We start from the raw sequence: 27,944 nt of genomic DNA, 5'->3' as shown, positions 1-27,944 counted from the left end.
AGCAGCGTAAAGCCCTTGTCCACAAGCCAGATGTAAATGTTTTAAATTATTATTATGTTGTTATATGAAAGCCCCACTCACCACCCTTCGCTGTTTTCGCCTTTTTCGCGTGACATGCGCAATGGTGTACTGTACCAACTAACTGCACATTGCATTTGTACCTGACCAAAGCCTTTCAGGTTTGTACACGGGGGGTGGGGCAACTTAGTGTTTAGTTCATTGTCTTTGCACATGTTTTCAGTCCTAATCTTTAGAATCTCCTTTGTCCTATGACAAACATCAGATGTATTCATTCTTGTTTACTTGGATGCATGGTTTTCTCATCCTCAAAAATGATACGGTCAAGTCATCTGACTTCTTCCGCTGTACTCTGATTATATATTTCAGTTCTGCCTCATTGGTGATGTGAATAATAGTGTGAATGGTTGTTTGTCTTCATGCACTCTGAACAAAATACGCAGCATAGCAAATCAATGGACGGATGCATGTTTATTTGTAGCTTCACCATCTGCTGTCTTGTTCTTTTCAGCGTAGATGCTGCAGATCGCAGAAACTCACTGAGCCAAATCAACACGTTCTCCTGTTAAACCTTTCCTTTTTAATTAACATTTCTACCCTAGTAAAGTTTTGCACTCTACTGAGAGCGTTTGTAATTGTTTTGCCTAATGGCAGAAAAAGAGGCACACATATGTAGTGATGTGTGGAAGTCAAGTTCAACATGAAGAAGTAAGAGTTCATTGAGAAGTCGGATTTGTAAGCTAACACTTCAGACATGATTGACCTTGAATGAAAAAAGGTAGAAGTGCTCCTGACAACACCTGCGGGAAACTTTCTTGCTCTTGCATCACAGGTGCTTCCATGCGTGGAGCGTGATGTCAAATTGAGTCAAAGAAAGGACTTGCGCAACACTTTCCAACCCAAATATTAAACTTGCACAACCGAATGAGATGCAATGCAAGATTTCAACCGATACCATTGGAGATGTGTTTTGGTTTTTGTCAATGTTTCTTGCTGGTGTAGTTTTTTTTTAAAAATTGTTAAATATATATTTTTTAATAATAGGACAATTAATCGGTTGTTGAAATTTTACTCTGCCAACATCGGAATCAGTGTCGGCTTAAAAAAAATGGAGGAAAGGTGAGCCAGAGTTACTCATTTATTGAATCATAAAACACAGACAAATTGATCACACACGCTGCTCTCGGCCACAGCTCACGCCCAGACACCCGCACGTAGACTCGCTGACGTTACTCCCCAGGAGGCCCCGCCTCTCAAAAGCACATCCTGTTTCAAACATACAGACTCTAGTCTACCTGTACAATATCTACAGTCATGGCTTTGCATTTAATAGTTGCAATTTTGCACGTGTGCGTTCAAAAATGTTGACAATGTGTTCAAGAAATGTGTTTTCATAAGTTTAAAAGTGTGCAGGTCAGGGGAGCACTTTGGGGGGGGGGTGAGTTGTATTTGGTTTAAATCTGTAAAAATGCGTGTCTGTGTTGTGGATTTTCACTTACTGGATAAACAGTCGTTGACTGACTGTATGTGTATTGTGGTCATCGCAGAAGCTTTGCTTTGGCAACAGTCTCATAATAATATTGCCAGCGGGTTGTGTTGTCGGCGATCCCTGCGACTGTAGCTTGAACCTAATTCTCATTTAATGGAAGCGAGCCACTTTAATGTAAGCCTTATCCTGATAATGAGCGACTAAGCCTCTTTGGAACACAGCTCATATGATTATCTTGACTTGCGCTGGATGGATCAAGGCAGCCATAATCTGCAGCACGGTGATGCTCGACAAGTTTGAGGATTGTGCTTCAGATTATTGAAGCCGTCGTTGGCGTCGAATCACCACCTTTGCCTTTTTTTTTTTTAACATGTGGCGCTTTTGTATTCAAACGTTGACGTTTGCACTCACAACTGTGAATGTGTGTTTTAAGAGGTACGCTTCTGTGAACACACTTCCGTTTGAGTAAAATGTCTTCAGCCGGTGCGTGACGCAGGAAAATGATTCATGCCGTCGTCAGGTTCGCAGACTATCATCTACCTTTTCAAGCTCTTCATAGTGTGTGATGAATAATTATAACTTCGCAGGGTCAAGAATTGTTGAGGGTTAGGCAAGTGGTGGTTATGGTTAAAAAAAGAAATACAAATCAACAAGAGATGTTTAATGATTTGGCCTTCAGAAACCACAATACTTCCATCCATCCATTTTGTAATCCGCTCATCCCGAGGATGTTGTTGAATTGTAGACTTGCAGCTTTATGATGCAATTTCCCCGCAACAGTTTCCTAATCACAGGTCTCTGACTTTTTTCAAAATACACAAAGGATTAAGATTGCAGCACACTTAACATCTACAAGTCACACTACGGTTCAAATGACTCAGTTTTGGCGGCAGGTTCTGCCTGTCTCATGCAATTGCTTGCGCAGCTTTCGTCACCATGACGACTTGTGGCGTACCTCGGGAATCCGACAAAGGGAGCACCAACTCGGTGTTAGCGGGTTTGTCGCTCTGTTGAGTTATCAAACTATTTTTCAGTGCAGAACTGCTCGATCACAGATGCATTTCCTTTCGAGGAAGAGAACATTTTCTTGGTTGTTAAATGTCTTTCTTGATAGGTGGGCAGGCACACCCAAGACCCTACTATTTGGGTACAAGCAGTAAAAAGTAGATTTTCATGATTCCTTGAGTTCACGCCAAATTTTGGTATATTTGACCCGTACCAAGATTCCCTGTGTACAAATGCTGTACCTCCGTTTCCTTGGGCTCCAAAAAGTTTGTTCAAAGATAGTCAGTCTTAATAGTAATTGCACTCAAGTACTTCCTGAAGTCCAGAGTACACGAATGTGAAATTCTGGGTTTCCTCCCTGGAGATGCTTTGCTTTTTAGGCCTTGACCGCAGCCACTTTTCACGTGCTGCTTTGTTTGCAGCGCATACCGCCGTTTTCACTCTTGAGTGAGACCACGCCATTGAAAAAAAACAATCAATTTCTCGTGTTCCTTTCAAAGTATTAATTTTGTCATTATTCACTTGCATTACTTGTTAAGATCATCCCACTGGTTTGTAATTGTGAGGTGTTCCAGTACTTTGGGCCATTTTCAACCATCATATTGCTCCAGTGGAATTCATTAGCATCATTAGTAAAGTCTCAGCCCCCTGCGACACATCGCCTCTTGGCGAACAAAGTGCAGTCACGCCACTTGTACTATGCCTCGATCCAGTTAAACTCAAATTATCCCCGTACAAATTGTATAATTGGGTCTTGGGGAAATTCATTTCAGTTCCTTTTAATGTCTTCTAATATCTGTGTGTGCGTGTGTCCTCAGGGAAGCTTCACATGGAACAGTGTGTCAGGACGCTCCGTGGGTCTGAAGCCCGTCCCACTGCAAAGCCTCTCCGAGCTGGAGAGGGTTCGTCTGCAGGACGTTGCCTTCCGGCGACTCTTTCGCGATCGCAACTTGGGCTGCCACGTCACCATTCCCAAATGTACACGCACATCTAACTCATTCCTGCGTGTTACTGTTCGAAGAGTTCCGCTCTAATACTACATGTTTTGTTTTGCCCTTTAAAGCAAGAGGCACAGAAAAAGGCAGATTAAAAGTGTTGTTTTTGTGTTTGTCACCTTTTTTCAGATGGCCACAAATACAAGAAGTCGCTCAGGCGTAAATTGGATTCACTTTCCAAGGAGAAGAGTAAAGACAGAGGTAATATGTGTGAAATACTATTTTGGGTACACGCTTAATGGGAGTACTTTTGTACCCTTGAGTACACTTGATTCTTCCATGCTTATGACTCGGTGCCAATTGAATAAAAGGCTTATGTCGCGGTGTTGTGCAACATCTCGCCACTGCTCTGCAGTCAGATTATTCACCTCTCTCGCTGTGTGCTTCTTTTTCAGGCTTTTTGTGTAGCACCTTGTCACATAAAACTGTTGGTAGCACGGAAGTTAAGGCTTATGCCACTTCCAGTTAACAGCGGTGTTTGACACAAAAGCCTGAAAAAGAAGCAAGTGAGCTGCCACGACCCCTTTTTCTTCAAAAATATGTCATAAATGTGTATGTATCCAAATACAACCCTAAGATGGAATTGTTACAAGCAGCTTGCTTTATTTGTGTCTTTTGGACAATTTGTTTTGGAGCACACCTGACATGTGATGGGGATGAGTTTCTCTGAATTGCATAGAATTTAGTTCAACATCCTGTGTGGTGGAGTCAATTCAAATTCACCTTCATCCACTAAATTGCTTTGCATTTTGAAATTCAGAGTTTTGCACAGCCCTGATCCCGTTTGCTTTCCCCTTTTTTTTTTTAATAGGCACTCCAACTTCCTTCCGGTTGATAAAAACAACAACAACAAAAAGAGTGAATTTTCCATAGGTCTGAAAGTGTTTGTATTCATCCAGGGTTTAACTTGCCCAAACTCAACTGGAATAGGCTCCAGCTTACCCATGATCCTCGGACCAGCGCCATAGGAAATGTTTAAGTAGATAAGATAAGATAAGAAAACTTTTATTAGTTTCACAATGGAGAAATTTCCAATTCACAGCAGCAAAGTTATGAAAGGAAGAAGTAGAAGAACAAATATAGATATAATATATATATAAATATAGATATACTTCTACTTTTCCTTTGTATGACCATGTCTCTCAGTGTTTTAAATTTGCTGAGTCAAAGTGCAGTTATATCCCATCTACAGTAGTTATTTTTAGTTTTTTTTTTTTAATGATTACATCATGATGTTAAAGCGTGTTCTCCACTGAGGAATGTAATTTACTTCAGCCCCTCCTCCGCCCTCCACTTAAGAGCGTACCAGGCTTCAGACACTTGAAAAGAATCTCTATAAATGTACTCAAGTTCACGAAAGATAAACAAAAACAGTCTGATCTGGGAGCCCATTGGTTGCAGCTCTTCTTCAGACAAAGCCACGCCCCCTCCTTCCTTTTTTTTTTACCCTTTATGTTTACAGAAGCACTAAGTACTCTCAAACTCTGAATAGGGCATGTGTGCCGCCCTCAGTCCACACTTGTTGAATACACTTTTCAATGTAAAATATGCCACTCGATACAATCTGAAGGATAAGCACCACTCATTCAGAATGAATGAAAATGTTGCGTTAAGCAACATTCAAAACATTTTGTACATTCCTGCACCAAAGAATGCTTTTTTTTGTTGATTATTCAGACAGCAACTCCTCGGCAAAGGTATCAGCATCAACTACCATATCCGTACGCTCACTGTCTTTCCCCACAGAGGCGACGCCCCAAGCCTTCAGCATCCCGCTAGCGCAGGTCATCAGCAACGACCGCACGCACAAGCAGCGCCACGACGCACCACAGGAGCAGCACTGCGACCCCACCGAGCTGGTGCTGTCCTTCCTCCACTTCACCTCCACGTTCAAACGGGCCAACAAAGAGCTGTCGAGCAGCAACTCGTCCCTCAGCTCCAATTCGGAAAGTCCCAATAAGTCGCCGTTCGCTCCAGCGCCCGACGCAGCTCCAAGGACGCGCAGGAGGGTACGATTCAACCTCACAATCGTCTCGTATATCTTCAAACAGTAGCCTCTGCTCTCGTAAAATGCATCCTCTTGAATATTCTTTTTTTTTTTACTTTAAGAAAGAAGTAATAAGCGGTGGTTGTATTTACCTTTACTTTCACTGTGCTAAACAGTGAAAGTATCACATTGTACTGACAATTTTAAAAAAAAGGACACGGTAGTATAGTTTAGCTAAAAAAATAAAACATTTAAATCCTTAAATGAACATATAAGGAACATGCCATATGTCGGGCCACACAGCCACAATGCACAGCAAAGAAGTAGGATGGCATACAACTTATAATCATAATAATGTATGTTACATTTTAATACACTTCACTATAATTGCTTGTGTAAAAATAAATAAATGTTTCCTCAAGTAGTGGCCCTCCCAGAAGCAGACACCTCCCTTTTCCAATCAGGACCAAAAAAACCCTCAAAAACTTATTTGCTGATATTTTTAATTGGGAAAATTACAAATACTCCACATCTTAATTTATTATATGGAACGTCTGATATTAAGTTAATTAAACAAAAAATGTACAGTGTTATTGTCACCCATTCCATTTAAAGGGCGGCGTGTCGGTGGACTGCATCACCGACCTGGACGATAACCAGTCGCAGCTCTTGGAGGCCCTCCAATTGTCACTGCCAGTGGAGGCAACGGGCAAAAACAGGAAGAAGAGGCACGACAAAAAGCTGAGCCTAAACCCCATGTACCCCCAAGTGCCCAAGGTGGTGGAACTCTGCTGCCAGCACCTGGAAAACCACGGTACTCTTCACCTAAATGTGAAGCATCGCGGAAGACGACACTAACCCCTCACATATTTGCCCTTTGCTATTCCCAGATTGACTTTTTGGTTTGTTTTCATTTTTTGTCCCGTGGAACTGATCCAGAGCCATTTGCTGGAAATTCATTACTTTTTGTGCTCTTTCTGAAGCACTCTAACATGGCACCAAAGCCTGGTCGAAATAAGAAAGTGGTACAGTCGTTGGAATCAAGAAAGTAAAGTATCTTGAAGTCATTCATCTCAACTGAGAAGACACGCCATTTGTGGCGTTATTGGGAGGAACACACTTCAGTTACTGATTTTTATTTTTTACTTTTTGTTGGTTTGCTTTTTAAATCCTATTCTTAAGTGAGTTATTGTAAGATGAGTTTGAAACGATTCAAAACTATTTTGGGACCCAAGTTTGTGATTTATTTACGATTCAACCTGGGGGTGGGTGGTGGGGTGCCATTGAATTGCTCGTTGCCACATGGCTCAGCCCCTCGGGTGATTCCTTTATTCTTGATTCCCCCCCCCCCCCCCCCCCCTCCATGAATCATGTCTGAGATTGCTATCATCTCTGCGTAGGTTTACAGACAGTGGGAATTTTCCGTGTGGGGAGTTCCAAGAAGAGGGTGAGGCAGGTGAGAAGTCAATAAATTAACATGTACTACCCACCACTCCAGCAGCAGCAGCAATGTGTGTATTGTTTGTTTTCTTTCCCCCCCAGATGCGTGAAGAGCTGGATCAGGGCTGGGAGCTGCATTTGGATGAGCAGCACAGCGTTCACGATGTGGCGGCGTTGCTGAAAGAATTCCTCCGCGACATGCCCGACCCTCTGTTGACGAGAGAGCTCTACACGACATTCGTCAACACAGCATGTGAGGCACACGCGCGCACACGCATACGCATGTAATAGGATGACAAAGCAGGCGTCAGTCATTGCCGTCTTTTTTCTGTCCTGACAATGCAGTGTTGGAGCGGGCAGAGCAACAGAAGGCCATCCAGCTCTTGATGTTCTTGCTTCCTCCTTGCAATTGTGATACGCTGCATCGCCTCCTCTGCTTGCTGTCCGCCGTGGCTGCACATGCTGAAGACATGCTAGATGAGGAGGGACATAAGGTAAAGAGGCACTCCTGGTTTCAAATTTGTAGTACTTGTGGAGGAGCAGGTACTACCAAAAAAACAAACAAACCCCAGCTTGAAACCCAAATTTAAATCCCTGACCTTAGCTCGGAAGCATTATTTGAAACAATTCTAACATTATTCCAGGCTCGACGCCGTGATTTCAATCCCCATTGGCCAGTTTCTTTTAGGTACACCTGCTCACCCAAATAAAACCCAAAACTGAACTTACTGACTGTAAAATAAATTAATATAAATAAAATTACTTAATAAAGTTTGGAGGCGGGCCGGTGGTCCAGTGGTTCAATCCCAGCTCTGGCCTCCCTATGTGGAGTTTCCATGTTCTCCCCGGGCCTACGTGGGTTTTCTCCAGGTACTCCGGTTTCCTCCCACATTCCAAAAACGTGCATGGCAGGGTGATTGGACACTCAAAATTGTCCCTGGGTGTGAGTGTGAGTGCAGATGGTTGTTTGTGTCTGTGTGCCCTGCGATTGGCTGGCAACCGGTTCAGGGTGTTCCTCGCCTACTGCCTGAAGACGGCCGGGATAGGGTCCAACACCCCCTGCGACCCTTGTGAGGATAAGCGGATCAGAAAATGAATGAATAAAGTTTTGAGTGACACTGTCGGACTGCTGTACCCATATTGTAAAGTCAACTCGTGTCCATATTAATGATGACTGTCATAAGATTGTTCTTGTTGTTCCAGACAAGGTGTAATCACACAGTTTACTGTCCACTTAAAAAAAAAAGACCCCCCCCCCCCCCCAAAATCAACACCTCTCTTTGGGGAATATAAAAGCAATACGTTGGAATTGTCTTGACTATGACATGACTCCCACCATGTGTTATGTAGATTCCTGTAGTGCGGACGTGGCATCTGTAAAGCTAAAGCTCACTGTAGCGTTTCAAAAGATTGTAGTCACTGCAGTTAAACTGCGATCCGTCACAGTGAGAACTGTTTTGGGAGGCGATTATTTCTCAAAATGATAAAAAAAGGATGCCTTCTTTGAATTGATTATGCCGCTGCATCTTGTGGAGGGTGAGCGCACATTTCATCATCACTTTCAATCTGCGCTTGTACTTGTTTGTCTAAAAGAAGGTCAATGTCACAGTTACTGATTAGTAGGAAATGAATGGTGGCGGAACAGTGTAGCGTCATTACATTGTCTGTAATTAACCTCTGTGGAAGATGTCGCGGGGATGTGTGCTTGTGAATTAAACATCATGGTTAATGAATCATTTCGGATGGAGAAAACACTGCCAATTAAGAGAGAGGGTCCAAGTTGCCTTGTCATTGACAATAACCCGTGAGTACGCGCTGTTATTCATGGCTCCTGTTAATGTTTAAAAATGTGGTCATCATCCTGAATAATAGTGCCTAAACTCTGTCGTTGATATGCTCAGAAACCAGGAAACAAGATGACCTCACTCAATTTAGCCACCATCCTGGGACCCAACCTTCTGCACAAGCAAAAAAACTCTGACAAGGAGTTTGCTGTTCAGAGTTTAGCCCGTGCCGAGGAGAGCAACGCCATCATCAGTGTGCTCCAAACCATGATCAATTCCTGTGACTCTCTGTTCCTGGTAAGTCAACGCTCACTGTAAACTGTTTACTATCGAGCGAGCGGAATGTTTTAATGGAGCGCCGGCACCTAATGAAATGGAAACAAGTACACTTTGATGGTCACCGATAAACAAAGTAGAATTTCGGCGAAGATTTAGGCAAAATAACATGCTTTTTCTCTCAAATATATTGTTATAATCATTTGTTTGAGATGTACTGTCATTATTTTCTGCATGAAAATTAATTTGATGTTCAAAAAGTATTTTTTTCAAACTTGAGTCTTGAAAAAGAGGGGGTCGTCTTATAATCAGGGCCGTCTTATATTCGGGCCAAGTCGGTATATTTACCTTTGATGAGTAGATTTCAGATTGAAGTCTTGACTCCTTCAACACGTGACTAACTATGAAAATACATTCACATTCAAATGAACAATGAAGCATAACAGAGCAACAACATGACGGCATTCACCTTCAGGTTCCTGCCGAGCTGCAGAATGAGGTACTGCTCAGTCTCCTAGAAACAGATCCTGATGTTGTGGACTACTTGCTGCGGCGGAAGGATACGTGTTACTCGTGAGTGTCACCCATGCTCCGATTGTCTCTCATAATGGGCTCAATCACACATAGCATCCATCCATCCATCTTTTTTTTTTTTTCCAGCGATTCAAGGCTGGTGTCACCGCGTGAGTCCTCCACGATGGAGCGATGCTCCTCCAATGAGTCCATGTCCAGCGGCGAGGCGTCCCCGTACGACAACAGCTCTCCCGTCCTGTCCGATCGACTCCTGCTGCTGGAGGACGACCAGCCGCTGTCGGAAAGTGGCAACGCGCCCGCTTACGAGCGCACGTCAAGACACTCGCCAACTACCTTTACGACAGGTAACGTTGAATTCAGGTGTGCTGCTGTTCTCCAGCTGTGAATGGCAGTTGGTTTGGCATGTGTGTGTTTGTGAAAGCAGCTCCCATTAGGCTCTGGCAACATTTTTATAACCAAGATTAATGGCATTGTGGCAGTCGCTTTGCGCTTCGTCTAAAATGACTCTGCTCCCAACATGCTGTGAAGTAAACTATAATTATACTCTCGTGTAGAATAATTAGAGGTACGGCAGAAGTATTTATGTTTCACTTAGGCACGGTCATTAGTCTCGCTCTCTCTTTTGTCTATGTGCTAGAAGAGGCCTCGGAGGATCACTTCTGGGACACCTGGCATCCACTTTTCAGCAAGAATGTTATTGACCTTGACATCAATGGTAATATGCTCATGGCCTGCACATTTTCATCGGATCAGTGCACCGTAGCTAACATAACAAATAGACTGGGACCTCTGAATGCGTGTACAATTCGGAAATTCTGTAAAAACGCGTCATGTTGCGCAGAGCTTCAGAGTTTCTCACATCACGTGAGCTCCGTTCAAGCGTACATGTGCATATATTGCCTTTTGTATTTGTTTTGACACATTTTTCCAAAAGATGGACTGAGAACACATTATTGACAGACATTATTCAGCGCGCAAGAGCTCAGCATACCTCGCGAGAGCTCAGTTCGGAACTCATCAAAAGTCTTAACCCTGCACGTGTGTTCAGCCTTTTTTGTGACAGACGTATGCCAAAATATGGTGTTGAATGACACACTTTTTGTACTCACCGCTAAGGTGATGATAGTCGAGCCGTCGGTGACGTCAGTGACGTCATGAATTTTCCTTCCACATGTCAACTCGCTTTGCACGCTTTCACCTTCACATTATTGTTTTGAATGCCTTTCTATAAGGGGGATAATTTATTTTTCTGTCACTTCCTTTTGGATAACGAGGTTGCACTGCATTCGTAATCATCAAAGGACAAAGAAGATGCAACCTTCAAATGTCCAACGTCTGTTTTCTCTCAGGCTCCCTAAGAGACATGTCTGAATGGAAGTCATTTGGATCGTCAGAAGGGCTGAGCGGTCGCCAAGGTAACAGCAAGCTGCCCGTCAGCCCGACCCAAACCTCATTGGATGCTTCCCCAGGCAGGCCACACCTACGGGTGACTCGCAGCAGCAGCGGCGACCGCCCTCGCGACCAAACGGGACCTAGGCAACCATTACCTTCATTACATCGGGTACCCACCAGCCAATCCGGAGCCCTCAGCTCAGACAACCTGGCAGACGGGACGAGACGCCCTGTCCATCCCATCCTTACAGATCAAGGAGATTGTTTGTTACGACCTCTTGTTGAGATGCGTGTTTCTCATTCCACGCCCTCCATCAGTCTGGCACGCCAACCCCAGACTCAGAGCAGACCCACTAGAACTGTACCAGAACGAGCCTCTGGGAAAGCAAACGGCCATATTTGGCAGATCCTGTCGACAAACAGTGGAGATGCACTGCCTGAAACGCTGGTGTGACAAATTCATGAAGACTTGTTGGCCCATCATAATCAGTCGCTGAGATGCTGCCACGATCAAACTCTCACTGGCAGTTTCAATGTGTTTCGCTTATTGTACTATATACTATGTATATATGCAGTGCAAATTTGGATGTTCGTGCATTTACTGTCAATTTATACATGACACTCGTTTTCCTTTCGAAATAATCTGTTCAATAAAACGAATGTCAGCCTTTCAAGCGTGTAAAAATGTAGTTCGTATTTTATAAGTTCATGTTCAGCCATTGACAGTTCAACTTCTTAATGTAAACAAATTTAATATCCGTTGCCATAGATATATTCCCAATTTGGCATGGGAAAAAATATGAAAAGCCATGACTACTAAAAGACTCGCCTTTTAATGTTAATAATTCAACTACAATGTTTTTTAAACTCATATTGAATGTAAATGTGCTCACTTAACGTGCTTAACCACACAACCACAATTCTATTCGTTTTTTTTTTAATTTTAACTTTTACCTTCATGCATTAAACACCATATCCTCGATCCACCACATTCCCCAATCTTATATTTACTGCATTTGTTTATCTATATAGTTATTCTGGTAATTAGCTACATCTAATCTCCCCCGTGAGTAGCTGTGGCAGGCAGGTAAAGTCTTTGTTTGAATATGCTTCGATTTACATCAACGTAGTGTTATAGTGTAAATGGCATCATACAGTAATTGCAAATAAGAGGATTCATTTGAGCCGATACGGTCATGCGTGTTTGTTGATTGTATTAAGAAGCCAATAAGAATGGAAATGATACGTTAAATTAAATTCTGTGTTGTTTTTTTCAATTTAGCCACCGAGGCATCACAGTCACACTGGGTGAGACGGTACCTCATTTGACCACAGGGAGGCAGCATTAGACCAGAGGTAAAAACACGATGCAATTGTTGCTTCAAAGCCTTTCAAATATACTATCCGTTGTTTTTTTTGCTGAAGGCCAATAAATATTTTTGCAGCCTGGTAATATTTGACATTTCAGGAAAAAAAAAATCTTCACAGTAAGTGAAAAGGTGACACTGAATCTAATGGTATGAGTGCAAGTTATGAAAAAAGTGTTGTGTAAGCTTTTTATTGATCTATATTAGTCTATTTTTTCCTGCAAAAGAGACATGGAAGGATGTTTGTTTGGGTTATTACTGTGGCTCAGGGCTCTTTCCGCGCTCCTGCGGCTTGCTTTGATGTTGTTCGCTGATCTAATAGGTTGAGGTGCCTCTGACATCTTAAGTGAGCGACCTCCTCCCAAGATGTGATGTTTCATTTTGAAAATCTTATCTGGCCACAGCGCCTTGGTGGACATCAAGGAGATGATTCTTTTGCCCCGAAAGCTGCCACTGTTCCCAGCAGGCGTGCCATCCACTGGCTGGCCGGCTGGCATCAGGAGCAGCTGGATGTGAGCAGAAGTCCAAGGTCACCTCACCACCTAAAAGAGAATGGAGAGGTGTGTCGGCTCAATGTCCAATAAGGAAGAGAGTCACCCTGCAATGTTGTCTCAAGGTCAAGCGTGACAGAAATATCTTTGCACAGTTCTAAGCAAGCCATGGTATGTATATGAAGTTGTTGAACCTTTGCATTTCTTGAGCATCACTGTTGTTTATCTCATCATTTTAAGTGCAAATTCATCCTCAGGTTGTCATTGTGGCATGAATTTATTTAGGTGGTGGCCTTTTTCACTTATGAAGTGCTATACATTTTCCAAATCTCAACCAAAGGTGTACGCTGAATAAATTAAGTAATGAGTTACTTTAAGTAATAGCGCTCGGAACATATGGGGAAAAAAAGATTATTTGAAAAAAATAACAAGGATTATTTTTTAATTGATATTGAAATCATGATTAACAAAAATGATCATTTGTTTGATTGATTTCCAAACTTAATTATTCAATTACCAAACTCAAATGCTTATCTTATCCTTACGCCCATTCTTCACTACACGCTAAACGAGTAACAAGCTATTCTTTTCGTCAAGTACAGAATGACCTTGCAAGTATGTGAAATTCAAGCGTCTTGCTTTTCATTCTGCCGCTGCCACGTCTTTGCTGCATTGCTTTCAGACTGTGAATAAATCTCTCACTTATTTCTTTGTCATCATTTCTCTTCTTGTAATTCTTCTATTCGTACTTTCACAAGTCTTGGGACTTACTTGGCTAACTTGAGACCTCGGGTATCATATTTTCTACCATATCATGTGGAAGTGTGAGATGGTATCCCCCCCCCCCCCCCCCCCCCCCAATAAATCATTGAATCTTTGAAAACCCTTTCAAGTACCCTACCATACTTGAAAGAAAAACCAGATCGTAAAATGACAACAAACTCAAGTAATAGCTATAAAAATAAACAAATACAGTACATAAAATACATATAAATAAATATTTTACTTGCTATGCGCACGTTGGCCTCTTCGGGGCAGTGTGTTTCCATGCATGCACAGAGTACACACTTATGATGAGATCAGAATAGACGAAGAAAATTACGGTTGAGCTCTGTAACTCGATTTTCACCGAGTGGGAATTTTCCAGGTTGAAATCGCTTCTCAGGCTCAGAGCATGCGTTGGTTTTCCGCAGGTACTCCAGTACTACTTGCCAGCTACTCAAAACCTGCATGTTAGGACATTCAAGACTCTAAATTGTCCATAGGTGTAAATTTGAATGTGAATGCTTGTTTGTCTTCGTGTGCCCTGCGTTCACTGGGCTCTCGTCTCGAGTGCACCACACCTCTCGCTCAACAGCTGAGAGAGGCTGCAGCCCATGCACAACCATGAATATGGATGCATGGCTTGTCGAGACTGTTATTCATGCTGCCCACCACCATTCACAATATAAGTAAGTACAAAGACAAAAAAATAATGGACTGGCAAAAATATCCATGGCCACATGTATTTCTCATATAATTTATGTGATTCTTCCTCTAGTTAGTCATTCATTGTAACCGCTATGTTGCACTATTCAAATAAAAACACTAATTAGGAATAATCCACAATCCAAAAAGTACAATGCAAATTTGGTCTCACTGGCACCTACGCGCTTGCAATGTGTTATCATGTAGTTCATGCAATTGCCTAATATTGCCTGCTATTCATCATATAACTGCTACATTGCACAAGAGGAAAAAAAGTCCAAAAACTTCCACGATCATATACAATGTGATCAATTCTCTCTAGTTATCTATCAAGTGGATGGTTCCATGCCAGTTCCATTCTAATGAATGAAATCGAGTCCCGTCTTTCAAAATTGAAAATGCATACGACAAGCTTCTTGTCTTTAATCCATAGGTACATATGCAATTGTAAATATGGTTGAGGGTTGTTGTAAAAACAGCATATTTACTGCATATGCTACGTCTTGGTGGTTGTGTCTCGCTTACTGAATTTTCCGTCCGTGTGAAAGCGTATTTGCATTTAATGGCCAGCAATTTGCGACGTCACCATATCGTACAAGTGCGATTCATTTTTTGAATTTTTTTGTGCAAGTAGATCGGAAACTCAAACAGTTCACCGTTTATCCCGCCCGATTGTTGGTGCCTGTCGTAAAGGAGAAGCAACCGCAACCAGGCCAAATGAGGCCATGGCAAAGCGTGGCCAGGCCGCTCTGGAGAAAAATTAGATATCATCCATCCAGTTAATTTTAAACCGCTTAGACTGTACAGTGTAGAAATATGTCACAAGATAAAAAATCGAATAATAATCCACCGTACACGCAAGTGCTGATTAATTCAAGAGGATTGCTCCTATATTATTCATAATAGCCATGACGCATTTGCAGTAGAATGCATGTGGCATTGTATAATGAGCCGCGGATTCTTCTTATTGAGGCATGTGCATGGCACAATTTGTTCAAATGGCCGAGTGTGAGAAGTTGTTACCAATGAATGGTTCCTTGTATGATCAGGGCTACGCCTCGCCGTTGTTCCCAACAAACTTTTTAGCATGTGTTTCACTGATAAGTTTGCTTCAACCTTTCATTATCGTCACACTGGCCTCATTAATTTAGAATCTAAGACTGTTTTGATCCCCATTCATCCTTTATGCCGACCTCACCGAGGGAGCTCATTGTCATGGTTTTGTTGTTCCAAACACACAACAGCTTTTAGTCAGCTTCGTACTCTCGATTTATTTATTTATTTTTCTTTTTTTCCCCCTGACGCGCATATAAACACGTGCAGATGTGGATTCAGGGGATGCGTCGAGGGGAAGGCAGCAGATCAATGTGGCTCGATTGCAATGTGTCACTTCTTTGGCAGGCCACAGAGTGAATGATTCACTGCTTGAAATTGTATTAGCAGCGCAACGCGCCACACTCAAAAACGGGACACGTTAGCTTGAGTTATTTGTCCCATATATCATAAAATCCAGATGTTTATAAAACAGCTATCGAGATGAGGTTCCGCCGTTTTGTCATGTTGCGGTCAATTAGCATACGGCTCAAATATATTCACTCGCGTTGACAAGCTTTGATGTGCTTTTGGGTCAGGAAAAGGGAGTCTTGTATGTTTCTGCTGAGTTTTATCGGTCAACCTGCTTCATTTAGTTTTGTGATGCGAGTAGTAGAATTGCCACATTATCCAATTTTGCCCGCATGCTCCGTCCACGCACAGAGAGAAAAAGCCAAAAGGTACATTTTGAAATGTAACGATTCGATTTGATTTGGTTAAATAAATCACGGATTCTCAGACTCAAGTCGGTTCACTTATGGACAATTTATAATCTTGCATGGGGGGGTGCCATGATTCTAACTCAGAAGCTCAGAATTGTGAGACAATAGTGCTCACCACTCTATAAAAAAAAGAACATAATGTGTGATGGTAACAATAATAGATTTAATATAAACGGGGGGGGGGGGGGGGGGATTAGCTTTTGTAGCTCTTAGTGCTCGAGCCCCAATAAGATGAAAGTTGTAAACCAAAGTGCCTGCAGTTAATAATGAGGCCTCCTTTGGAAATGATTACAGCCGAGTGCATGCCTGTGGAAAGGAAAAAATGCAAACACTGCTCCAGTTGTTGTTTAGGACAAGATGACGGATGAGCTTAAATTACACTCCCGCCTCTTCTATTCCTTTCGGTATTAAGGAATTTAGTGAATCAGCAAAACTTCCCGACAAAGCCACCTGCACATTTTAAAATGAGTACAAGTTCAGGCAGATTGAGTGAACATGTGCTTTACGCACGCACGCGTGTGTGTTTGTGTGTGCGTGCGTGCGTCCGTGTGTGTGTGTGTGCGTGCGTGCGTGTTTGTGTGTGTGTGTGTGTGTGTGTGTGCGCATCAAAGCCGAAGTGACCCAAGTAAGAACATCTTCAGACTCCCTTCTGAACAAGCAAGCATTAAAACGTGTTGATTTCATGACGGGATCCTGCAGGGAAGGCAAATAAACTGCTCATTCATCATCTTCCTTATTGCCGGGAAGAACACAAAGGCGGGACTGTGAAAAAGAAGTCTCTCCAATCTCCAAAACTACTTTCCTCCCTCGGATTCTTTGCAAAAAAAAAAAAAGAACAACCCATTGTTCCCCCCTCCAGAGCTGCACTGGAACCGTACTGATAGTTCTGAATAGGCTTTCAGGATCGATTGTTATCACTGGAACGCTCAGTTGTTGTTTCTGAAGATGCTCGCAAATTGTGTTTGACAGTCTTCAAGCACATCGGTTCGCTTCAACTTCACTGGCATCTTGCCAAGCCTCAGACCTCCGTGAACATTCTCATTGGCTAGAAAGAACTCTTCTTACCACATAGCTGAGAAATGCATGGCTCGAGTGACCTTTTTGACCTCAAAAACACAGACTGGCCAATCACAGCGCAGGGCAGAACAGCTGTTGCATACCAAGATTCATTTTTGGTTGTTTCATTTGTTTTGTTTTTTCTCTTGGCTGCACAGCAACATCATTTGCCTCGCACTGCTGTGGTTCTGGGTTCAAATCTCTACTCGGACAGGCCCATGGCGTTTGCATGTTGTAAAGAAAAAACTTTGAAGCAAATTGTCAATCTGAAACTATTCAGTTGCTTGCTCAAAATGCGAACATAAGATAAGATAAGATAAGAAAACCTTTATTAGTCTCGCAATGGAGAAATTCCAGATTCACAGCAGCAAAGTTATGAAAGGAAGAAGTAGAACAACAAAATATAGGAGCTGCTGGAAAGGCAGCCACTCTCGCGGCGCCATTTTGAAGTCAAAACATGATGCTATTATTGTGTGTCTTTGACGGTAGATGCAGCATCGATTAATCATTAATGTCTCCTTTATCAACAGGCTTGTCCGTGCAGACGTTGGATTGCAAGACTGCAGATGTATTCCTCCGGTGATGCCTTTGGAGGACACACAGTATGGTATTGACAGTCAGCATTTGGGCCTAAGTGGTAGTTTCATTTTTCCACAGAGATTCTATCAGATGTTTAAAATTTGATCAAACGGGCAAATTATAGACGAGGCAGTGTACGACAGTCCTGCTGTGTACAACATCAGCTCAACCTTTTGCTGTCATACTTCTAGATATATAACTACATACCTCTAGATATATAACTGTAACAATCACATTTTTTGTACTGCACATAATAATACACATGTAATAAATGTAACATCATATGTAATTTTTTTTCTGAATATTGTCATGGACAGGAGACTACATCTCCAGTCACTTTGTGGACTTTTTCCATTTCTTCTCCATGATTGCTGCTATAAGTATGCTACATTGTGAAATTCTGTATCGGTCAGTACTACCGAAATGTCGATGTTACTACACTTGCTTCACAAAGCGCATCGCTGTCACTCTGAATTGTATTGCATGGCGAGATAACTGCCACAATTTGACCGTCGCACTGACGTACCGAAGGCACCGCGGCGTCTCCGCCAGTTACTTTTTGAGGTGCTAGCAAACTTAGCCAGCTATTGTAATGACGCTCAGCTGGTACATGAAGGCCCATTTCTTTTTTGCTTTTGAGTGATGAAAGTGGTTTAAAAAACAAACAAACCCAAAAGCGGTGAGAGCTAGTTTTACAGGAACGTCATTGCCCTCTCTTGTCCTCTTCTCACTTGTACTCTGCAATCTCTGCGCGTTAACTCTGTCATGGTGGATTTAGCCTTCAAAGACTTATTGCACCACCTTCTGACCACATCTGTCTGAAACATGCTTTTTTTATTTTTATAAAAGATTGGATAGTATTTATCAAGGGAAGCCTTTGTGGGTTCTGAAAGCTTGACGGACTTTGCAACAGTTACTAAAATTGACATCACTGCTGTGCCTTGTCAATGCCGATCTGACAATATATGCCCCTTCACACAGACACGATTCAGTCATGTCAGTACATTGTTATTTTCACCACAGCTATGCTGTGGAAATACAATTCTTTTGGTGTCTTTAACTCATTAGTATGGATAGTTTTTACACCTTGTGAGATCAAAATCTTGACCCAACTGGCTCAAATCTTTAACTCAACACGCTGGGTATAAATAACTCATCATTGTCTCGGTCCGTTTCAGACCCAGCACTGGGTTAGGGGTGTAATAAGAAAAAATGCTCTAGAGTAGAGTAGGAATGGACAACTTAAATGATGGAGGAGCCATAATCCCCCCCCCCCCCCCTTGTTGTTTATATCAGTACTTTTGTACTGCTTAGTGATGTATTCTGCCGCTCTTTCCATATTTGCCATCCACATCATTCATTTCCATGTACCGGGTCATGTCAAAAAAAATTCTCCGTGATTCATAATGGTCCGCCTTCCATTGTGACCTGCGGCAGGTCATCTGCGACCGCGCCGCCAAAACCGTCTCGCTCCGCCCGCCCACACCGTGTCAAAAGCCCTGAGTCAGCACAGCTTGCCAGCCAGCACGGGCATGCGCGCCGCAATCGCGGTTCGGGGGAAAAGCGCTCATCACTCCGGTCGTATCTCCAGGCGGCCATTATGCTACCTGATGGATTGCTGAGAGCGAAAGATCCGTCCGTCTCAGTTGCTCTCTTTAGAGCAATACGTCTGCACAACAATAGAGGTATTTATATTAAAGAAGATGGACGGATTTAATTACGATGCATAGGTGGTTTGAAAGAATACATTCATATGTTGGCCTGCTTGACTCAAACAAGGCTTCGCTACTCTTGGCGCCATTTGTGAAAACATTCCTTTTGATTAAACACCCATGTGTTTCCTTTGCAAGACAGCACATTCGACGAGTGATGAGCACGTCTGCCTCACAGTTCTGATGTTCGGGGCTTTCAATCTTGGCTCAGGCCATCCTGTATGCATAACCTGGCTTCTTCCCACATTCTCCAGGGTTAGCACAGTTGGGTTCTGGTTAAACACTCCTGCCAAACGATCACAAAATCCTCATCTGAATCTCGGTCGGAATATATTTTCATGTTTGTGTTTCGTGCTACAAAGAAATGAGTTATCGGGTTGTCAATATAGTTGTGGATAAAAACAATATCAATTGTTTGACCAACATTTTTTTAAGAAGAAAAAGCAAGTATGTCCGGTCAGTGGTTGCAAATGTGAGCCACTCGCATGATGTTTTCATCCAGGCTTGGGAATGGCAGTGGTTTGAAATCGGTATATGGTGGAAAGAGTCTTGCCTAGGGACCCGACTGGATGTTACCGTTCACCCTAACTAGGATTTCACCAAGTGGGGTGTACTGTATTTCCATTCCGCAACATTAGTGAGACCAAAAAAATCCAGATAAGCGTACCTCCCAAGCGGCAGTCATCGATACTGCAGAAAGAACCCGTGAGGCTAAAAATGTTGAGGGCTTCGCATTTCATCAAGTGTGGTTATTCACTTTCATGGCTGCGTTATGCGTTACAGCACCCGTGTCCAAAACTAACATGGCTCCAGACGAATCCGTAAGGGGGAGTTTCGAAACCACATAGAACATAATATTTTCACAAGACGATGATCTCAAATATAATAGAGCTCACAGACCACTGTCAATTTCAAAACAAGTTTTCCCTTTGGAAATTATGAAAATATCAACAGAGACATTTTTTCAAAAAAAAAAATCTGTTTGCCTCTTATAAAAATACGTCTCTGTTCTTTACGGATAAATATAATGTCCCTCTGTACTATTTTCTTTCATTCCCCTACTAATTTTGAACAGAATTCCATAGCCGTTACTAAAAAAAAAAAGATCAGAAGAACTAATTGATGAGTGCATCGTTTTTGAGATTACAATTATGGTCTGTGACCGTTGGAACTCTCGCTCTGACTTTCCAAACTTGAGGGATGAACAGCACATTCCTCAAATGTGATGTCATTATTGCAAGCGTGGGATTTGTGTGCATGTGTGTGTTTGTCACAGAATGAATGGTCATTTAGGGTGGAGAAAACCAAAACCTTAAATACTTGCTCCCTGTAACTTCCAGCCTGCTGGCTACTGGCAACTTCTCAATTTGAGCTTCATTTTTCTCCTCTCATTTTGCCTGTCTACTTTCCTGTTTATAAACATCACATTTGAGTTCCATACAAACGTTTTACTTTTTTTGGTTTGTTTCGAGAACATCTGTGTGCCACATAATGAACCTAGTTGGCTTTTCTGCTTTGTCCTTTTGATGCGATAGTTGAATGGAAGCTCCACCCGTCCATTTTCTATATCGCGCTAGTCGCCGTTAATCGCGGGTTAGCTGAAGCCTATCCCAGCTGACTAGATTGTTAAGATTGACATTTTACTGATAATGGTGCTTAACTTATTCCGACACTTGCTTTAAATTAAAAAAAAAACTTTTCAAATGTTCGTCCAAAGTCCAACTCCAACATATCCATCTGATGCATTTGATCATATTTGTGATAGCCTGCTGTTCTCCCGCCCCCTCCACCAAAGGGTTAAGGCACTTTCCCGCCCCTGGGGGCTCTTCATGCTCCTGTGTAAACCTGCAGCAGAGATGACAGCCAAGTATGTATGCACACACACACGCCCCCGATTATGGGAGTGTATAAGAGCAAAGGCAGAACACCTTCCACCTCCTGCCTCCTGCCTTGTTTACCTCTGGGAATCACAGCAGCTGTTGCCTAACGCCTGCACTCTCTCAGCTCTCTATCCACCAGGGAGGAACACTTAGCACTGCAGCCATGGGGAAGCAGGTAAGATCTGATAGAGTATGAGAGAGAGAGAGAGAGAGAGGGAGTGAGGGAGAGCGAAATATCCACTGGCAGCAAGTTTATCCAAATTAAGCGCAGGTCTTTTATCTCCACTTTACAGACTAGCCAAGCTAGTGAGGCTGAGGTGACTGTGAGGGCATAAATCCTCATGCATAAATCCAAATACAGCTGCAGCCACACTTCAAGTCTTTTTATATCCCCTAATACTTGGATGCTAATTTATGGAAATGATGACAGCCGACGTAAACACTTTAGATGCACAAATGCATTGATGCACAGCGGCTATGGCTCTGCGGTGGTTTGAAAAGGTGCTGCAAAGTAATAATCATGTGTTGTGGTGTGGGGGGGGGGGTCGATTTGGGGTAAAAGGAAGCAGGATGTGCGGTCAAAAAAATAAAAATAACAAGCTCGGGCTTGTTTGGACTTTAGCTCATCTCTGTTACTGTCTTGCACACCAAACTACTGCTTTGTAGGAGCAAATTATTTGGTTGAAATGTTCGTTTTGTCAGATTCATGCAAAATAGCGTTGGTGTGCAAGTACAATTAAATGAAGATGCGATTTAAACTGATTATGATGATGACTTCAACTGTTGGAATGGGTGTGTGTTTGAACGGTTTGATTTAGTTGTGAAAAATATCATTTAAAAATATACAAATATAGCACAGAAATCCTGAACGAAAATTCAAATGGCCCTGCGGCCTGTTGCTAACCCGTAACCTGTCTTTTGCGACCGATTATGAAGGAATTGAGCTTGGTTAACTTTTAACCTAGCAAATGCGAAAACTATTTCAATGCTAACAGGTACTTTGTCGATTGCTCACAGCTAGCTTGCTAATAACCTGTGCAGAGTCACAATGTTAATTTTTGCGAAGCATATGGACAGGATTTTAAATGCAAAATATCTGCTCAGATGGTTAGAGTGTGTACAGAAATCAGCTCAATAAGAATTTTGCTCAATTCCCTTTAGTCGGGTAGGCTACTACTTCTAATGACAACGGAGTTAATAGTAACATGACATCAGATGGCATTCTACGATTTGACAAAATAGTAACCGGAGTAGGCCTACAGAAAGTGCAATTAATGTTTGATCAGGATGTTATATTGTGCCTGCAGTCAGCTACTCTTTCAATTGAGAAAGTATTTTTTAGTTTTTTTTGGAGAAAATATAGTTAATAACATGTCAGAAATTCAGTATTGTGCAAAATAACCGTCAACGAGTTTGTGTGTCACCTCTTTACTCCAGCATCTGTTTTTGCTGCTCTGTCTCAAACTCCCCCACCTCTGTTTTTTTTTTTAATGACTTTTCTCGATTCTTGGCAAAATCCTCTGCAGCTCTGGAATGATATTTATAAGATACAGTATATGCACTCCCTGCTTACTCCATTGGGTACACCTGCGCGGTTGAGTGCAGACCTCCTCCGAAGGTGGAAAGATTGTGGCCTGCATATCAGCTCAGAATTTCCTTTTCACTCGTGTATGGATGAATTCATTAAGAAAAGACTCAAGAAGAGTAATAAAGTAAGCACAACGCCAAGGGAACACAACCTGAGCCAGTACGTGCCGCACGCAGAAACACTCCCCAATGTCGTGGTTTTACTTCATTGTCTAACGGGTTGGTATCATGTATAAAATTTTTGGTACCCATATCGGCAATTCCAGACTTTGTTCAACATGGTAACGTTAAGGAAATGCGCAGTTCCACCCATCACTAGTCAGTAGCCCTATCGTGTATATTAGTGTATATCGCACATTGAAATACAGTCTTACAATATTCCCATACCCCGTTGCGGGTACTGCGGACCGAAGGCTGATCATTTGAATCCACAATCGTTTGGATGACTTTGCCATTTTTTAATCTCGCGTCTCCATCTCACATTCGCAACTTCCAATTAATGGACGAAAAGCGTCTCCATCAGCAGCTGTCGGCTCTCTGGGGCCGCGTGTTTTGACAAAGGCGGGAGCGGATGCTCGCTTGCCCTCATTGTCGAAGCCAATAAGCGTGGATGGAAACGGGCCGCTCGTGTGCGTGCGTGCTAGTCCGAGCGCCAGCTGTCCGGCTCCAGAACATTCTTTTATCATTGACACCGCTGCTGTAAGCGCTCGTGATTATTCCATTTGAAATGCCAGATAATTCCTCACAGGCCGAGGTGTCCTGAACCACCTTGAAGGAACAGTTTGTCACCATGGAGACGGTGTTTGTTTATCTTCGTACACACGGGGATAATCCACAACAGAACGTGGATCAAGCTGACAACCATTTCACCTTTAAGGCGCCATTTTTAGCCACCAAAGATACTCGTGCGTAAGACTTTTCTCCAACTCACTTCAATTGGTAGCATCTGGACTTGTGCCCACGGACATGATTGCTCTCTTTTTATGCTTTTACGCCTGTGGACAGCGGAACACAGCAGATGCTCACGCTGCTTTCTTTTGGTGGTAGGAGGTTGTGGAGTACTCATGAGTATTATGTGGAGCATATACTTCCTCCCTCACAAGCGGGGCCCATCCCACGTAATCGCAGATCTCATAAGGAAACATTGTTGGCACCATTCACAAGATAAGATGCCATGTTTGGAACGATTCCCATCAGAAGGAACCATGGCGCAGAGCCATGTTTGGAAACGAAGGTCAGAAATGATGCCACAGATACTCACCTTAAACAACTAAAATCGTAAATAAATATAGTGATGTGCCGCTTTCAAATTTATGAATACTTTATAATGTACTGCAATAATAAGGCTTCAATGGGTATTCCCCAAATGTTTCTGTGGTTTTTAAAATTAAAAATATTAATAGATGTCTATATTACCCAGCAAATTATTACGCTAGTCATTTTTTTTATATATAATAAAGTATTCAAAATAAAAACAAAACAAAACATGCTCCACTGAAGACATGTGACAGATAATTTTTTTGTAATAAGCGTGATGTGTCAAGTCTTATCAAACATCGATGCATAAATATTTGAAAACAAACAAACAAACAAAAAAAATCTCTTCTGGTTTACTTTTCCAGATTTCAAATCTACTTTTGCATTTCAATTCAGATTTAAACTGCACTGTAATTTGCTCTAATTGCGGATGCATTTCTCTCACAGTGCCGTCCCAACTCATGCAATGACTTCATCTCTCTTGCGGCAAAAGTTACAATAAAGGCATCAGTCTTCTTCTTCTTTAAACGCCCCTGAGAAACTGCTGGAACCAATTAGAAAGTTCTCCAAGCAGCAAAGAATGTAGCAGGCGCCTTTCAAAAAGAATCTCTCTTTTTTTTTTCCCCCGCTGCCGTTCCAAAAGCTGTGTTGTTGTCAAGCAGTGTAATAATACGCCCAAGTCGCTTTCACTCAAATTAAGCATACAACTGCTTATATACAATTATTTTGTCTGTTCAAACAAATGTGGTCTTTGACCACGTTTGTTTCTTTGCTCTCTGCGACACTCTTGTAGATGCGATTCAATCCGACCTTGAAATACGTCTGCTGCAATCCCCTTTTTTAAGGTAAATTCCCCGCATAAATGGATTTATTAACGCTCCCCGGGTCCGTTTATTAGATTTATGGAGGGTTTTTCTTTGTGCCAGCAGGACTTCATAAAAACTAATGAACTGAGTGGAATGACACAAAAACGAGCTAGCTGTTATACATGGAAGTTTGTGACGCATGGACCGGAGCAACCCCTTTCATTTTAGAGGAGATTTAAGGTTGTTTTCCTTTCGTTGAATTTCTCAAGACAAAGTTAAATGCTTTAGGCATATGTGGAAGTTGGCTATCGCTTCCTACTGAATGACATGTCCCTTTTCAAATCTAATTTCTCATGTAAATGGAATTGATTTGCCTCACAGGCTTTAACATTTTCATATTCCTAACTGTCATAAAGATATAAAGAGAATAAAATGAAAACTAAGTCTAACTACTTTACTGATTGACTGGCAGTTTTTTTATTTTTATTTTTTTACAGAGTAGTTCTGCCATCAAGAGATGTTTAAATATAGATTCATGATATTGCAGTAGGGCGGCCCGGTAGTCCAGTGGTTAGCACATCGACTTCACAGTCCAGCTCCGGCCTCCCTGTGTGGAGTTTGCATGTTCTCCCCGGGCCTGCGTGGGTTTTCTCCGGGTGCTCCGGTTTCCTCCCATGTTCCAAAAACATGCATGGCAGGCTGATTGAACACACTAAATTGTCCCTAGGTGTGAGTGCGAGCGCGCATGGTTGTTCGTCTCTGTGTGCCCTGCGATTGGCTGGCAACCGGTTCAGGGTGTCCCCCGCCTACTGCCCGAAGACGGCTGGGATAGGCTCCAGCACCCCCCGCAACCCGAGTGAGGATTCAGCGGTTCGGAAAATGGATGGATGGATATTGCAGTAATCTATATTACATTCATGAGATATGTAATTATTTGCTATTTCTCATTGTGCTGAGAGCAGCCAGAGGTTTTCCTATGTTGTAGTAAGTTCCATTTCTATGGTTATCATCATATCATATGGGGCATGTCTGCCCCACTTCTTTTTTTTTCAAACCAGCACACTATTTACTTGTATTATTATTTTAGTTATTTAGCTGTTTTTGTTTTTTGTTTTTTTTTCCCTCAACCTGGCTAAACAGTATTTACCCTCATGAGGGTAATGGATGGATTGACTCTGGAGGTTCCACTGTACAGTATCACCCACAGCGGCGCACGTCACCATCCCTTTGGTACTGTCTCTTTCTCTCTCTCTCTCTCTTTCGCTGGCTGATGTGATGGCACCTTTAATGCCATCAAAGTGCCTTGCTGCCGCTTGCCGCTCGCTGCCGGGGAAAAGTCAATTACAGTGTGTGGAAATTGGCTCGGCTTTGATCGCCCTCATTTATTTCGGATTGTTTGCTTTGATTGCGTCTTGCTGATGCCGAGCCCCACCTTCCCTCCAGAGGGTGGAAAGCAATTAAAATGTTGAACCTGCGTCGCCGAGGAGGAGGAGGCATTTTTGGTCTCATTACTTATCGTCAAGACAAAGGGGGCGGCTCCCGTTAAATAAACACCCACCGTCTGGGCTTAAAAAGACATCCTTGATGCCTAAAAGTCAATTAGGCTTCTGAGCATGTGCAAAATCAACCCCCCCCCCGGCTCTCTCCTCCTAACCCCACCCATGCTCTGATGATGATGGAGTTTCCCATACGATGCACACATGCGACAGCGCACGCCCAGCCCTGGAGACCGATCCCATCTGTTTGCCAGGTTTATGCATCCCCCCCCCCCCCCTTCGCCCTCCTCCTCCCTGCAATTGCTTTATGTTCCCATTTGCTACCCCTTTGTCTTACCCTTGAGTATGGGAGGGGTGTTCGGGGCGCAGAGTGCATGGGGCAAGCCCCGCGGAAGTGACGCTTCCAAGGCCGCGTTTTCCGCTTGCGTGAGCCTCCGGCTGTGGCCCGGGGCAGGTTCAGGGTGGGGCGTTTTGGGTGTGTGCGTGTGTGTATGTTTTGTTTCGTTTGTCATCCATGTGCTCTTGGAGTCGTTGCTGAAGCTGAGCCTGCGCATCACTTCCTCTGTGGATCACACCCATCACAGTACAGTAAGTCAGGCTTGCTTTTTGGCTCAAGAATGATGATGTTGTTTCGTGTGTGTGCCTTTCTGTTCAATCGAATATGACTCGACCTTCTTGATGTCATGGGAACTGTATGTATGGTACAAAAGTCAAGTTGTGTGTTTTTGTGGCTGGAGGCCTTCATTTGCATCTTTGGAATAGAATTAAAGAAAGTTATCAGTATATTACAAAGTGGAAAGTGGAGTTTGAAGGAAAATATAAATGCCCACTATGTGTAATTGTTGGGAAACGGTGGCAAAATGAGGCCGACTGCGGAATAAAGTGGTCTCATCGCTCCAATGAAACAGAAACATGGACGCACACAACATCGTGGACTGAATGCTAATTGCATTTATCGAATATTCGAGTCTCCAACAGATTATCTCCTCGATTAATTGAGAAATAGGATAAAAATAGATTTTCATTATTAAACTCAATAACGTTCATGTGGTGTGCAGGTATGATTTTTATTCGCTTGGGTTTGCCATCTTCGTGTTGTACTGTAATATCTGTGACTTTGAGTGTGTATGACTTTAACAGGCTGGGCCTAACCTGGTGAGTGGGTGTTAGCCAATGTGAGTGTAGAGTTGGCCGGAGAATAATTCTGCACGTTGAGTGACTCAGCATGAGTTGCGGCTATCAGCAGTTCTTGTGCAAATGTGCTCGTGCGTAAGTTGTTTGTTTTCTTTATGGACAGTAAAACGATTGGAAGTGCACCGGCGGATGTATCTATTCTTGACCACTTTCCAGGCAAAACAATATGTTTTAACTCGTGCGTTAAAATGAGACAAAGGTGATAGTCGGCAAAACACTTCAGGGCTATGACCTGACAAAATGAAGCTCCTCCCCTCACTTCAAAATCATTACTTGGGCCCAAGATTCCAAAAGTAGGCACGTGCCTTTGACAAGATT

At 42.7% G+C, this 27,944-nt stretch overlaps 2 protein-coding genes across 8 annotated transcripts in view; both read left to right on the top strand.

Moving 5' to 3' along the window:
- Positions 1–17,983, top strand: part of LOC147198116 (rho GTPase-activating protein 6) — a 31,683-nt gene extending 13,700 nt beyond the window's left edge. For 2 of the 7 annotated variants that reach the window (XM_086124280.1, XM_086124278.1), the window contains 12 exons: positions 3,331–3,490; positions 3,637–3,708; positions 5,254–5,516; positions 6,110–6,308; positions 6,895–6,950; positions 7,037–7,187; positions 7,280–7,428; positions 8,836–9,015; positions 9,470–9,567; positions 9,655–9,872; positions 10,166–10,243; positions 10,878–11,594. In XM_086124280.1, coding sequence (XP_085980406.1) covers positions 3,331–3,490; positions 3,637–3,708; positions 5,254–5,516; positions 6,110–6,308; positions 6,895–6,950; positions 7,037–7,187; positions 7,280–7,428; positions 8,836–9,015; positions 9,470–9,567; positions 9,655–9,872; positions 10,166–10,243; positions 10,878–11,374 — 2,121 coding nt within the window. In that variant the 3' untranslated portion in view covers positions 11,375–11,594. Of the gene's footprint in view, positions 1–3,330; positions 3,491–3,636; positions 3,709–5,253; positions 5,517–6,109; positions 6,309–6,894; positions 6,951–7,036; positions 7,188–7,279; positions 7,429–8,835; positions 9,016–9,469; positions 9,568–9,654; positions 9,873–10,165; positions 10,244–10,877; positions 12,950–17,645 lie in introns of those variants that run through there. The other 5 variants (XM_086124275.1, XM_086124277.1, XM_086124282.1 and 2 more) reach the window with 5 other exon arrangements.
- Positions 17,984–21,358: 3,375 nt separating this feature from the next.
- Positions 21,359–27,944, top strand: part of mid1 (midline 1) — a 34,795-nt gene continuing 28,209 nt past the window's right edge. Inside the window, exons 1-2 of the mRNA XM_086124057.1 lie at positions 21,359–21,461; positions 26,077–27,020. The gene's annotated coding sequence lies outside the window, so the exon portion shown is untranslated. The remainder of the gene's footprint in view (positions 21,462–26,076; positions 27,021–27,944) is intronic.

Source organism: Hippocampus guttulatus, chromosome 11, assembly GCF_054856545.1.
Source record: "Hippocampus guttulatus isolate MCC_2025c chromosome 11, RoL_Hgut_1.0, whole genome shotgun sequence".
NCBI lineage: Eukaryota > Metazoa > Chordata > Actinopteri > Syngnathiformes > Syngnathidae > Hippocampus > Hippocampus guttulatus.
The sequence above is the reverse complement of the archived record's forward strand: the minus strand, read 5'-3'. Positions and strand labels throughout refer to the sequence as shown.